The 13,597-nt window shown below is 37.4% G+C and overlaps 1 protein-coding gene across 3 annotated transcripts in view; it reads left to right on the top strand.

Moving 5' to 3' along the window:
- DZIP1 (DAZ interacting zinc finger protein 1) overlaps positions 1–13,597 on the top strand; it is a 41,928-nt gene that overhangs the window by 17,266 nt on the left and 11,065 nt on the right. For 2 of the 3 annotated variants that reach the window (XM_027645341.1, XM_027645333.1), the window contains exons 10-13: positions 965–1,105; positions 2,723–2,771; positions 3,900–3,959; positions 11,074–11,133. In XM_027645341.1, the coding sequence (XP_027501142.1) occupies positions 965–1,105; positions 2,723–2,771; positions 3,900–3,959; positions 11,074–11,133 (310 nt within the window). The remainder of the gene's footprint in view (positions 1–964; positions 1,106–2,722; positions 2,772–3,899; positions 3,960–11,073; positions 11,134–13,597) is intronic. The other variant, XM_027645350.1, reaches the window with a different exon arrangement.

The raw sequence follows: 13,597 nt of genomic DNA on the forward strand, positions 1-13,597 counted from the left end.
TCTGACAGAAATCTGAAACTGTATCTCTCTTTTGAAGAGCTTTACAGCTGTGAGCACTGTATTATACAGTGTTTTCAGTGTTAAATGAATAGGCAGGATAGTTGACATATGACTTGCCAACGCGTAGCTTTCATCCACCCTGTACCTGCTGCTACCACGGACCTATGGCATATGTCTCAGTCTTTTTTTTCTTGTTTCTGTCACTTCTCTACTGCTTTTTCTGTTGGAGCTTTCTAACACAGAATCTGTTCAGCTTTTCCAGGAAAAAACACCATGGCATTTTATTTTGCTTCGGTTTATATATTTGACTATACAAAGCTTTATTCCTCAGATTTTTTTTAATGTCTGCATTTATTTTTAATCTCTTTGCTGCTTTGTTTCTCTTGCTTCTTTTCCTTTCATTTTCCTTTCATCTACGTGACCATATAAGAACTGAGCAGATCATAGTAGTCTGACCAATGCTTCTCCTCCTCTGGCAAGAAAACAGTGGGGAGGAACCATGGAACATTCCCCAAAAAGGATGTAGTTAATGATACACCCACATACAATGCAAGAATAGAATAAGGGAGGAGTAATGTAAGTATTACTTTTGGGATGGTGCACCTAAATACTGATTCTGTTCTTTCACATTCAGAGTTAATATATTAGGTTTATTATGCCCATTCACATCTCAGCTCCTTAAAATATCACTGTTTGACACTTTGAAGCAATCTCAGCTATGTGTTTGTATGTCCTTTTCTTTGTATTGAGATTTAGGTAGTCTTCCTTGTGTAAATAAAAAGTGATCCAGACAACTCTTTTGTAATACATGCAAGTCCCAGTGAAATCACAGGAGACATTAAGTTTTTGCTGAAAAAAATGTTAAAAATATCTAAGCATGACACTTTCTTGTTTAAACTTTATAGCATTAAAATATTTTCTGTAATGTTAAGAGGAACTCACTTTTCTTCTGACTGCTTTCTAGCTACTGTCACAGATTGAGACGCTTAAATCTTCAGCGAGAGAAGACCTGAATAAAAATAACACCTTTTACAAGAGGAAGATAGAAGAATTGGAGCAGAGGCTTCAGCAGCAGAATGATCTGGTTATTACTCAGAAGAAGCAGGTCTGTTTTGTGAAGCACTCTATTTTTCAGAGAGCTCAGGATACAGAGAAACATTTTACTATCGTTTGGTCTTTGATGTATCTCTGGTTGCATACTTAATATTCACAGTTTGTAATAGTACTGCTGTAGTGTTTTGGAAATTATGTTGATAAATTTTGGAAGTGTGTTGTTGATAAGTAAGAATAGATCTGGAAAAGGGACACAGGAATGTAAACCAGGAGTTAAAACACGTTTAATAAACCAAATAGAGAAGGCTGAGAGGTGACCTCATCACAGTACAGTTTCCTCAAGGGGGGCAGTGGAGAGGCAGGTGCTGTTCTTTCTGATGACTGGTGATAGGATATGAGGAAATGGAATGAAGCTGTGTCCAGGGAAGTTCAGACTGGCCCTTAGGAAAAGGTTCTTCACCGATAGGGTCGTTGATCACTGTAACAGGCTGCTCAAGGAAGTGATCACAGCACTAAGCCTATCAGAGTTCAAGGAGCATCTGGGTGATGCTATTAGGCATACTGTCTAAGTTTTAGGTAGTCCTGGAAGGAGCAGGGAATTAGACTTGTTCCTTATGGGTCCCATCCAGCCTGAGATAGTCTATGATTTTATGTTTGGAAATGAATTGGTTTTTTTTCAAATAAGCTCTTGTTGAAACATAACTATAGATTTTTTGGGGTGACTGATAGGTGAAGATCTGGATGGTCTGGAGTGTAGACTTTGGCATGATTATGTGGCCTTTACAACTATTCTTCTGTTAGATGGTGCATTCTTTACAGATCAACATCTGATTTTACACCTTTTTCTTGAGTTTAATGTTAAACCTATATGTAAGTGCTTAAGGGATGGAAAAACAAATAATAGCTTTTACATCTCCACCTTAACAAATTTGATAGCTGGAGCAACAGAGGACTTAATCCTGGATGAATTTCTTGAAGTAAAGTATCTTTTAAAATATAGCAGTATGACCACAAATGTATAATGGGTTGAGAGGGGTCCAGGTTCAGTGTTTGTGAAGTACAGCTGTGAAGGCCTACATTTTAATTCCTGGAAACTGGATGGGCTTGAGAATTAGCTAATGCTTTTGTAGAATCCAAACTGAATGGGCAATGAATTGAGGCATTACTGTCTGTAACCAAATTGATAAATAGAAGAGGACCAGGGTCCAATATCTTGTGCCAGCACTAGCTGATATTGACTATGTGTGTGTATGCTTTGGGTTTTGCTTCTGTTTGGGGAATTGGAGTGCAGAATATTGTTTTAATGATGCAGGATTCACAAGTTTCCTGTATTCCGTAGATGGAATTACAGCCAGCATGTTTCCCCTGTGCTCTCGGTTCAGTGCTTGTCTTGGGGTGTCAAATAGACAAAACTGTAGAGCAGAAAGGAGAACTGTTCATACATTTAAAATCAATGTGTAATTAAACACTCCATTCATTAAGCACGAGTGAAATACATGTTGGGCAGTAGATGAGAGTTCCACGGAAGTAGTATTTCTCTCCTCGAATCATAACCAATAATTTCTGTTATGGAATAGTACTCAAATTAGGTATTTTATGCTACATGTTCATTCTAGGTGTTGATCCTTGACATTCATAGTTATTTGTGTATCTGTGTTTTCTCTTTTAGATAAAAGAATTGTCCACAAGGTCAGCTCCAGGCATTAAAACGTACGATGGTAAGTACATACTGTAAGAAAAAACAAAGTTTGTTTCTGATTTCTGCAACTTGGCTGAAACAAATGTCACAATTCATTAAAAAATAGAGACATCAACACTGTTTTACAGGGTACCTACCTGTTTCCATGCCATGACTTACAAAGATCATGTTTTCTAGCTGTAAGGACTTCTAATGTACAAAGTTGATCGCTTGAGTAGTGAAGAAATGTAAAGTGGGGCAACTTTATTTTTATTGTGTAAAAACTTTCAGCTTTGCATTATGAAGTGTATTTTGAATTGATTTTTTTTTTCCATGCTTGACTGTCCTAAACCTGATAATTGTGTTTTAGGATGTTGTCCTGCACCACAAACACTCGTATAGTTGCTGCTGCAGTTGCAGTGACTTAAGTAAGTTTATTGCAATAGATAATGGCAGCTGAATTAATTCTAATCCCAGTTTGGAAACCGTCTTGCTGTATTAGCAAGGCATTGGCTTGAACTGAGTCACACAGCAGGGAGTAGTTTTAATTTGAGGAGAGCATAGTAATGGTATGGCTGTGTGGCTTTTCCTCTGGACCTGGTCGTATTCAACCACGCTGAAGAACAGATGAGTATAAATCCATGGCACACAAGTGAATTTGCTCCTAGGCCCAAAGGTGATCTGAGTAATGTAGGATTGAAGTGATCATTCACTACAAGGCTACACTCTGTACATGATACAGGTAGGGTTTGCATTTACTGATATGAAGTGTGGATGCCACAGATCCCCTTTGGGAAATACAAGCCTCAGTCAGGCTGGTCTTGACTAAGTAGGTTTGGGCCAAGGCTTCTTCCCTGTGATGCAAAGACAGCATATGGATGTGACCAAAGACATGATCACGTTCTAGTTCAGCGATGATTTAGTTACTAGTTTCTTTTCCTGATTGTAGAAGTGTTAAAAATGTTAAGCATATATAGAGATGTACTTAAATGTTGTGAAGGACTGGTTTTTACTTGTAAATTATTTGGGGGTTTTTTTCCCCCATTAAAGCCAAAAATTATCTAATTTATAAATATGATTGAATATTGCTACATTTAAGAATCTATATTTGTCTGTTAGTGTTTACTATAATAGAAACCCATTATTTTTTACTATTATGCTATTTTAGTGAACACTACTGTAGAGCGTCTTGAAGAACCTAAACCAAGTCTACCAGTTAACATGCACGGTAAGTTTTTTTGATAGGTCCAGATCCAGTACTTTCAAATCTAACACTCTCTTCTCAGGTGTGTTGCTTGTCAAATCATAGCTCTAACAGTAGTTATATTGAAAGAAAATAATTTGAATTGCTTTGCAGTATGTCCGTGTTGAGAATTCCTATGAAGTAATTAAAAGGATGTACTATTGAAAAGAATAAATGAAAAACAAATGAAAATAATTTGAGAATATTTCCTAGCATGCATGTAATATTGAAGCACATTAAGGTATATGAAACTTACTGACAAAAAAAAATGTTTTCTTATGCTTATCTGATATATACATATACTGGATAGGTATATGCATCTACTGGAATTTGCATAGGGAAGTGTGGAGATGTTTGTTTAGAAGTCTTGAAATACTGTATTTTTCATGTAATTTCAAATGGCAAGGAGTAGAAATACAGAAGAAATAATCAAAACAGACAGTTATCCTGTCCGAGTTCTTCCAGAGTGTATCTGTGCTTACATGTAGGTCATTATTTATGTATTTTGTCATGTTTGTTATACTTGTGACACTGTAGTATCATTTAGAAGGGGGAGAAGGGATTTACGTTTATATTGTTTTGTACTTTGTGAAAATAGTTTTCTTTTTTTAATCAGCATGCAAAGTAATGGAGAGTATTGTTAGCATACCAATATTCTGCAATCAATTAATTCTTTATTTTCATTTTAAGTAGAAAAGTAATGAAGAATCTTGGGCAAATAAAATGTTTAAAAACAGTTCAGTAATTTGAATTATAATTAAATAACAGGTTTTTCTTATTATTTCTCTTAGTTTTAAAACCAATGTCAAAGAGAGACTAAATGAAATTTGTCTTTGAAAAATGTAGAGAATTTTTCGTTTTTGACAAATACAAAAAGTTCTGAAAAGGCATGTGGGGAGAAGGGGCAGTATACATCAAGCTTTCAATAACTTGATGAGGAATGAAAAACTGATGTAGTGCTGATTTCAAAATACTTGTTGTGACAAGAATTACTAAGCAAAGGAAAATAGATTATATTATTGCTAATAATTATATGGTAACATTATTTGAATAATACAGAGATTCCTTTTTAAGGTATGCAAGGTTAGTAGTTCATTGCTTGAAGCTTTTTAAGTTAAACTATATGGATGAAATGTTGTGTGGAGAAAAGTAATGATATATTAAGTATAGAGAATTAGTAAAAGCATTTTAAACAATCTAATTCTTTGTCATTCAAAGCAGCCTCAATGCACCAACATAGTAGTGCTGATTCTCATTAAGAGATCTCACAGCAAGTAGCTTAGCTATTGCCCTGAATTTAGGAAACAAGTTTTATGAAGATGGTTACTGCTGAGAATTTACCCACCAAGCTTCTCAAGCATTACTTTCTTAGTGCATTTACTTTCATTTGTACTGAGTACAGAAACAGTCCTGTGAAGATTAATATTTTCTGTACTCTGACAATTTAAATCAGCTCATCCAAATCTTTCATGATTTCTTGTTGCTCTAAATATGAAGTTTGTGACATCTTGTGAAACTTTTCAGGATAGAAAATACCGTTCCTGCCATTGATATGCAAAAGGTTCAATATCTGTTTATTATGAAACCTCAAAGAAGGTGTTCCTTTCAGATTCCTTTGCTGATTATTATTTTATTTATCTCTGCAGGTTTCTCTCTCTGTCTCTTTTCTCCCCTTCTGGATTTTCCTTAAACTTGCCTTACCTAATTTCTGGATGTAAAGGTTAGCAGAAGTTATAGTGTCTTTCCCAAAATTTTCAGGGCACCTCAAGGAATTGAGATTGACTTACATACTGAATTAAGATTACTGCATTTCATGCTCTCATGAAAATGAAACCATTTCCTGGCAACTTCTATAGATAAATTTCTTTAGCACAGGTCGTCTTGGAAATCACAAGAGCTGTACTTTTCCTACCGAACAATTGCTTTCATATGGAATATCTTCCTTCTTTTTTTTTTTCTGTTTGAAAGAAAATAAATTCTGGAAAAGGCTCTGTGATGAACTTCAGTACACTTTTCAAAGCTGCTCCAAAGCTTTTTGCATCCTAATATTTGTTCTGCACATCTTCAACCTGTGGCATGAAAAGATACCCAGATGAGATATCTTAGGTGTAAAGTAGTAGAATAGCTGTGCTAGCTTGGTGTTTGTGTTAATGTTCCTGATTTCTTGTGAGAGCTAGTAGAGTGCCTTGAATGCCATCCTGGCAGACCATTCTTCTGTCCATTTCTGAGCTAGTTGTAGGTTTTGTGCAAATGTAACTTAGGTCTTATTTTTGAAGATTACTTCAGTCTCTCAAAAAGTCAACAGATTAATAATGATTAATTTTTTAAAATAATATTTTTAAATTAGGCTTTGGCTCCTATATTACTCTTGAAAAGTTGGTACTTGTTCAACATGTAATCTTTGTTAGGTCAATATTAGGTGGAATTGAAGACAGTAGTTAAAAAGCAAAGCTACTAATGAGATTGTCCATTAAAACCTATGTCTTAGTCTTCAAACATGGTGTGGACCGAGGCCTAGCTATCACCAGGGACATAGCTGAAGCATCTGAGGAAAATTTAGTCAAAGTACTTACTCTTCCTAGACAGTAAACAGAGAAAAGGAGCACCTTCAGAGTTTGGTTCAGCTGAACTAGTATCTGAATTGCTCTTTGAAGTTACCTGTGTCTCTTTGATGTCTGTAGAAGGAGTCTGAGATGACTAGGCTCCTAACTTAGAGGCCTCAGGTAAGTGTAAGAAATTTATTATATTTCAGAATATTGATTTAAAATTAATATTTATGCTGCTTATATGCAGTATATGGTTTCCCATTGATTAGTTAGGAGAAAAATACATGAAGTGCACTAATTAAAAATGACGGTCCAAATTACAGGTCTCACAGATTAAGTCTGGTGGCTCTTTGGATGCAAAATTTGAGTATAAATTAAAGGAGTATACAGTGAGTATAGCCATGGCTTACATTCCTTACATCTTTAAAAAGAGAAGTAATTTATAACAAATTTTACATTATATCCAGGGATTTCATATTGCAAGTGCAAAGTGCATACTGTAGATGACACTACACCCTAGATAATTGTAATACTTCTGTTGAGACTAAAAGTTCTTCAGCATTTCATATGTCAGCATAAATAGATGGGATTTCTCCTTTAAATGTTGGCCAGAAGACTGCTTTTCCAATAGTAGTGCCAGAATATTGGGTTTTTTTAAACTAGTAGATAAGAACAGATGCATAATGTATGATATGCATGAAATATACACAACCTTCATTATTGTTGAATATATTTTCCTATTCCTCATGCATAGAAATCGTCTTCAAATATTCTTTAAAACAGCTGTTTAATTATTTTTCAAGGTACGTTGGGCACATAATTTTTCAGTAGTGCAGTTAGCCACTGAAGAAATGAAGGCATCCTATTGTTTTGATACATCTCATCTATGTCTCCACACATATGCTGGCGGAAGAGATGGTCTGGGAGATGTGGGACAACAGACACATCATTGTGGAGTTCATCTTAAGGCTGCTGGCCTTAATGATGACTAGTATTAATATGGCTGCATTCAGGCCAGTGAGATGAGTGTGGCCAGCTGGCACTAAGACTGGTGTTGGAAGCTGGCTTTGAGTTAAGTTCAAGACGGAGGCTGACAGGAATTGTTCTTCTGAGGATAAAGGTAGGGTTTGATTTGGGACTGAGTCTGGCTGATGACATACAGAGAGGGTGTGTTTAGAGTTTGCCACTGAGCCAGGTATAGGGTTTAGCAGTAATGGTCTTTGGTTAGGGTCAGGTGTGGGATTGTTGGGGAGGACCAGATGAATTAGGTTTGCAGTTAAGGTGGTCGATCCCAGCAGAATAAGTTTATTTATGTCAGGATCTGCAAAGGGGTTTTGTCACTCAGAGATATCTGGTTGTTGCTGAACCAAGTTTTTGCCACTGAGCTTGGGTTAGGGTTAGCATAAGTCTTAGACAGACATGGTCAAGTTAAGAAGGATCAATTAAGCCAGATAGCAGTGGCAGAGCCTGACAAGAATAGGTTTTAAGTATAAAGTTTAAATTTATTTTATAGCCAAGAAAGGGCTGGAGATGAAAAACAGGATTCAAATTGTGTCAGTGAACAAAGTATAAATAAGGTTGCATTTGAACTGCAAGACTGATGTAATCCCAGTTCTACCAGTAGCTCTGTAGTCCAAACCAGGTAACATGCCTCCTGCCTGGCTTCAGCCTCCAACCTCCTGGGATCCACTTCCAGTAAGGCAGGGACAGTTTGGGTGTTCAGCTGGAGTGAGGAACTGAGAAGGGACTAGGAGAAAGTAATTTATTTCTAGGTGTGAGTCCAAAAGGAAGTTAAGCAGTCTAGGTTGAACACTCAGGCTTGGATGAAAGCCAGGAGTTAGATCCTGTCCAGCGAGGTCTGACATTGAGGTTGTTGATGTAGAGTAAATGGTAGGGTCAGGTGAACTAGGTTTAGGGCTGATAATTGGTAGGAAGGCAACTGGCGAAGCTGTAGTGATTACTTGCTTAGGGCTAACATTGGATTGGGGCTTGGTGAGATTTTGGGCAAAAAAGTCAGATGAACTAGAGGAGGTTACAATAATTCAGAGTATTTAGGACTGCAGTCTGCATCAGCAGTGTTTCAGTTTGAAGTTTGCAAAAACAGCTTTGTACAGATTTGAAGTCTAGTTGGGTAGTCAGACTTCAGTGATTCCTAAAAATAAGCTTGGTAATATTTGGATGCTGCTGGTTTCAAGGATGTGCACTAAGAGCTGACAGGTCTGATCAGATGGCTAGAAGAAGCATATCTCTGGTAAAATAAGGAGAGGGCTCCTTAGGGCAGTCATCTCCACACCTGATTATAAACCAGAGTAACAGTGAACCAAGCTGCTTTTTCTCACATTTGATTCCAACATGATGTTTAATAAATATCTCTTAGTAAAGAAAGAAAGGGAAGTTGCTGTTTTCAGACGTTGCACTCCCTCCTGTCTTAGCCTTTGATCTCCTCTGTTGTTGTGCAATGAACAACAATACATGTAACAGTAATGTATTTTGGGTTTGCTCTTGTAACTGTTCTTTTACTGATTTTTAATTTCTTTTGTTTCTGATACACTGAGGAAGAAAAGCGTGTACCTTTATGCCAGATCAGCAGACTCTTTTCAGGTCTGAGTTCTTGGCACTGGGCTTTTCCTGTTACATTAAGTTACTTGGCAAGGCCTCGTGTGAAGATGAGTCAGCGCCTTTAAGTAGATTTCATTTGAGTAAAGTAAAGGTAAAACAAGTATAGATTAAATCCAGTTACACAGCAACTGTCTTACTGATGGGTAGGTGCAGCCAAGAAACTCGGAGGCCTTGGTGCCCATGCAGCTAAATTAAATCCCCCCAGAACATTTCATCTGCACTTCAGGCTTTGTCCTCCAAAACAGATGCACTTAAAGCTGTTGGGAATGATCCCAAACTGTGTCTGAGTGTTGTTTTGGAGAACTTTAGTTGGTGCAGGGCAGCAGTGCCAGGAGCAGTAGTGTGGAAGATCATGTTCCAGTGCCCAGGAATGCTCTGGTCACTGGTAGATTTTACAGCCTTAGAGACTGAAAGACTCCCAAAGCCTATTTGTCTCTCAGAGTTTTGCTTTTAAGTGTTTCCTTAAGATATATTGGTATTTGCATCTTGTTAACATCTTGTGATGATATAAGAATCATTTTCTTAGAACTTTTTATTTAGTTTAAGTTCTGTGGGAGCGAACTTCTGTGGGAGTTTGATAACTGGCTTGGAAAAGCAGGTGAGAGGCTGAATATCACCACAGGTATGGAAAGCGTGGAGAGAGTGGTTACCATACCCAAGAATTTATACCACCAGTTTTAGTCGCCTTTACATGGCAAACATTGGAGATGTGGCAGTGAGTGTCACTTAGCTCTAAGTGCTCGTGAGTCGTTTCATTGTGATTACCTCTTGAAGTACATCCATGTTTGTACCTGATTGTACAAGAAGTGCTGAAGAGCATCTTCACTGCAGCATCGCTTCCTCCCTCCCCTTCTACCCATACAGCATAACTATGATTTATAGTGCAAGAGGTTTCTTGTGAAAGATGGGGCAAATGCATGTTGGCTCAAAATACTGAATAATAAATTGTTTTCTCCTATAATGTCTGTAGTTGAATGCTGAAAGTACAGTTTGCATATCTGTTTTTATTGTAAACCCTAGAAGACATTCAAGTTCTAGTTTCTATTGATATAAATTAATTTATAGAAAGTGAATATTAACATTTTAAAAGCCCGAATATTTATTGGTCTACATATAATAATTTGCAAATGTCTTATATCTGAAGTTTATAAAGTTGTAAATAAACTGTAATAAACTTCATTTTTGTAAAGCAAATTTTACCTGACAGCCCATAGAATGATAATTTCAGTGTGTTTAGGAAGCTGTTTTCAGCAGAGGACATTTCAGGATTTCTTTAAAGCATGTAATACTACTGAATCTTACTAAATTGGAGTAATTGAAGATTTTTTTAAATTGGTTTTATTGCAAATCATCATATATATGTATTAAAAAAATCTCTGTCTTGCACATATGGACTCAGTACTTTATATTTCTCTGGAATAATGGGTTAATATATTTTTCCATATATTTTTGAGGATTTCTTTGTCCATTTCACTTATCTTTTTTAAGCTTCTAGTATCAAATTACATACAATGTTTTAAAATAAATTTTAAAAAATTTCTTCTTATGAGAAATGAACAGCAATATTGATTTATGTAATCCTGGGTGGCCCTGTCATTGTAGATGTCTAAAAATATCCCCCTTGGCCTCTGGGTGCCATTCCAGACAGGTATGGGTTTTTCTATGGTTTTGTGATGTATCAGTCACTGCACCGATGGTGTAAAGCTCTGATACATCTGAGATGACACGATACACCTGTGTTTGGACAACTGCTTTATTAGGGTCTCCTCTGCAAAAATGTACCCCCAAGGCAGTGAAGAGTCACGTTGCATTGGGTTTGTGATTGTTAAGCAGGTTGTCAGCAATCAAGAAAGTTTTTGCCTGACTTTCCCACTCCAGACCTTGACCTTCTTCTGTCGTTTTTGTCTGGTGTTCCTGTTCTTCCTTGTTATTAGAGCAGGCACACTTGGTGCATATGCTGGAACCCATAGAGGAGCTTTCAGAAGAGGAAAAAGGTAATGATTGATTCAGCTCAAAATACAGTGGCATGTGTTTCTTGAAATAAAAAATATCATTTGATATCTACAGTATTTTTCATTGTATTTCAATATGTTTGTGTGATTTGGGTGGGAACATTTTTTGTATCAGTCTCCTGTTTTCTGTTGGTGCTCATAAATATTACAATTCTTATCCAAGTTCAATGTTTTTATGAAAATCTGGCTAACTTCTTTAGAGCAGGCACATTCCATATGTCTAAAGGCACTTCAACTAAGCAGAGCAAAAATGTTTGATGGGGAATAGCCTCTCACTAGGAAATTTTTGGTGATGACACTATTGCCATGTGTGCTTACTTACTTTATAAACTCAGCACAAGAGGATAAAGAGTTCAGGTAAAAGGAAGTTGGTGGTGGAGGTTGAAGCTGCCAGCTTTCATAAATGTACCACAGATACTTTTCCAAGTAATCTAAGTTGCACCTACTCATAAGCAGCCACAGCTTCAGCCAGGGTTGTGATGAAATTACATAGCCCAGCACTTGCAGCTGTTCTTCCTCATCTGAGGAGAACTTGGAGAAGGCCACATTTACAACGACAGAACAGAAAGCACTGGTTCATCCTGCATGGTATTCTTTTGAAGGCAGCTAACAGTACTTTAGGTGAAACACCAAATAGCTGAATAACATAAAATCCTATTCTGTGTGCAAAAATCAAAATCAATCTTGAACCTTACAGCCAGTGAGCTTAAATTTTGAAGGAACAACGCTGTTTTGAAAACAAGATTGTTGCTTGAATAGATCTGTGCATAGAGAGGTTTCCCCAGGGAAAATCCAGTGACTCTGAACAACCTGAAATAAAGACTACTTACATTTTTGCCGTTCTTTCTGCTATTTCTCTTGCTTGACATCTTCTCTCTTGATGGATTGTCTTTGATTCTTCTGCTGTGCCTAAAGGCATGGCCTGCAGTGCAGGAAAGAGAAAGAAAGAATGCAGTCTGAAAAGATAGACCAGGATTTTTTTGGTTTTGATGACAGTCATTTGTAAGGGGGAGTGTGAAAACTCTTGACTCAGAACATTATTTTCTAGGATTATGTAGGAGCTGAGACATGGACCAGACTTAAGGTCCCTTGTCTTCAAAGTTGTTGAATCTAGTATTTAGGTGTTCAAAAACGAATAAGAAAACAGTTCCTTAAGTAATTTCTCTGGCAGAGAAGATTTGGCTTGAGTTAATTAGCAAGAATTAATATTGTCATTAATTAGGATAATGCTGGATAGTCTTGTTACCCATATTAGTATGTAGTAATTAGGAATTTAAAAATTATTTTAAATGTATCTATTTTATTGTAAGGATTAACATCTGAAAGGGACGGGATTTTCAAAAGGCTCCTGGGAGCTTTCCACTTTAAAATGTCTCATGTATGGCTTTCTGGGAGGATTTTGTACTGCATAATGCATCTTGTCCTGACTGGGGATAGTCTGATAGCCCTGTGTTTCCTCGAGACCAGTGGTTAGCCTCTTCTGGGACTCAGCTCTCCAGACAAATCACTTTTAATCCCATCTCTATCAGGGACTGCGTTGTCCACACAGTTCCCAACCAGATGAGATTTCAGCCTGATTATGTCCTCTTCGACACAGATCTATTAGTATAGTAGCTGGCCTCTCTTTCAGTTTTCATAACGTACAGTTCTTTCCAGGATCCATCAGAAGCCAGTTCCTCAAAACTGCCTAAATGTCATTTGTGGATCTTGAGGCTTTTTTGTGTCTTCTTCAGGGTGCTTATCTTTCCTTTAAAAAAAAAAAAAAAGAAAAGTAAATGGAACTGCTTTTTAAGCTCTCATTGTTTAAAAATAGGAAAAGTGGCACATTTTTTCTGAAATAAAACATTTGAAAATCACAATATGGAATTACTCCTTCATTTATGTCCTTGGCTGTTGGCTGGCAGATCTCTCTGCTACCCTGTAAGGTATGTATGGCCAGTCTTTGCGAACGAAGATCTGGGAAAGGTCTTTACCCTTCGAGCCTGCGCAGTGGATTTTTTAGGTGAGACACAGTGTGCACTAAGCTGAGCCCACACTTTAATCCTAAGGTTCATCTACCGGGGCCGAGCGAGCTTGGACAGTGGCAGTGAGGTCCTCAGGATGTAGGTTTGTTTAGAGTGACCTTCTCTTAGATGGATGGCCTTACAGGGCTAAACGAGCTCCATCTGCCCGGGGGAGTTTCCCTGACCGGGAATCGAACCTGGGCCGCAGCGGTGAGAGTGCTGCATCCTAACCACTAGACCACCAAAAGAGACTGGAAAGAGACAAACTCCTGTCCAAGATTTACCCTTTATTTCAGGGGAACTGGGAGTGTGGTTTATGGCGCGCTTTCATGGGGTGTTTAAACCCTTTGCCAGACAGCAGCAGCCATCATGGTTCCACAGATGATTGTTTCATTTATTTAAGTGGCATTCAGTAAAATTTTGTTTTGCCAGAGACACTTTTA

This window comes from Corapipo altera, unplaced genomic scaffold (assembly GCF_003945725.1).
Source record: "Corapipo altera isolate COAL_440 unplaced genomic scaffold, ASM394572v1 0, whole genome shotgun sequence".
In the NCBI taxonomy this organism is placed as follows: domain Eukaryota; kingdom Metazoa; phylum Chordata; class Aves; order Passeriformes; family Pipridae; genus Corapipo; species Corapipo altera.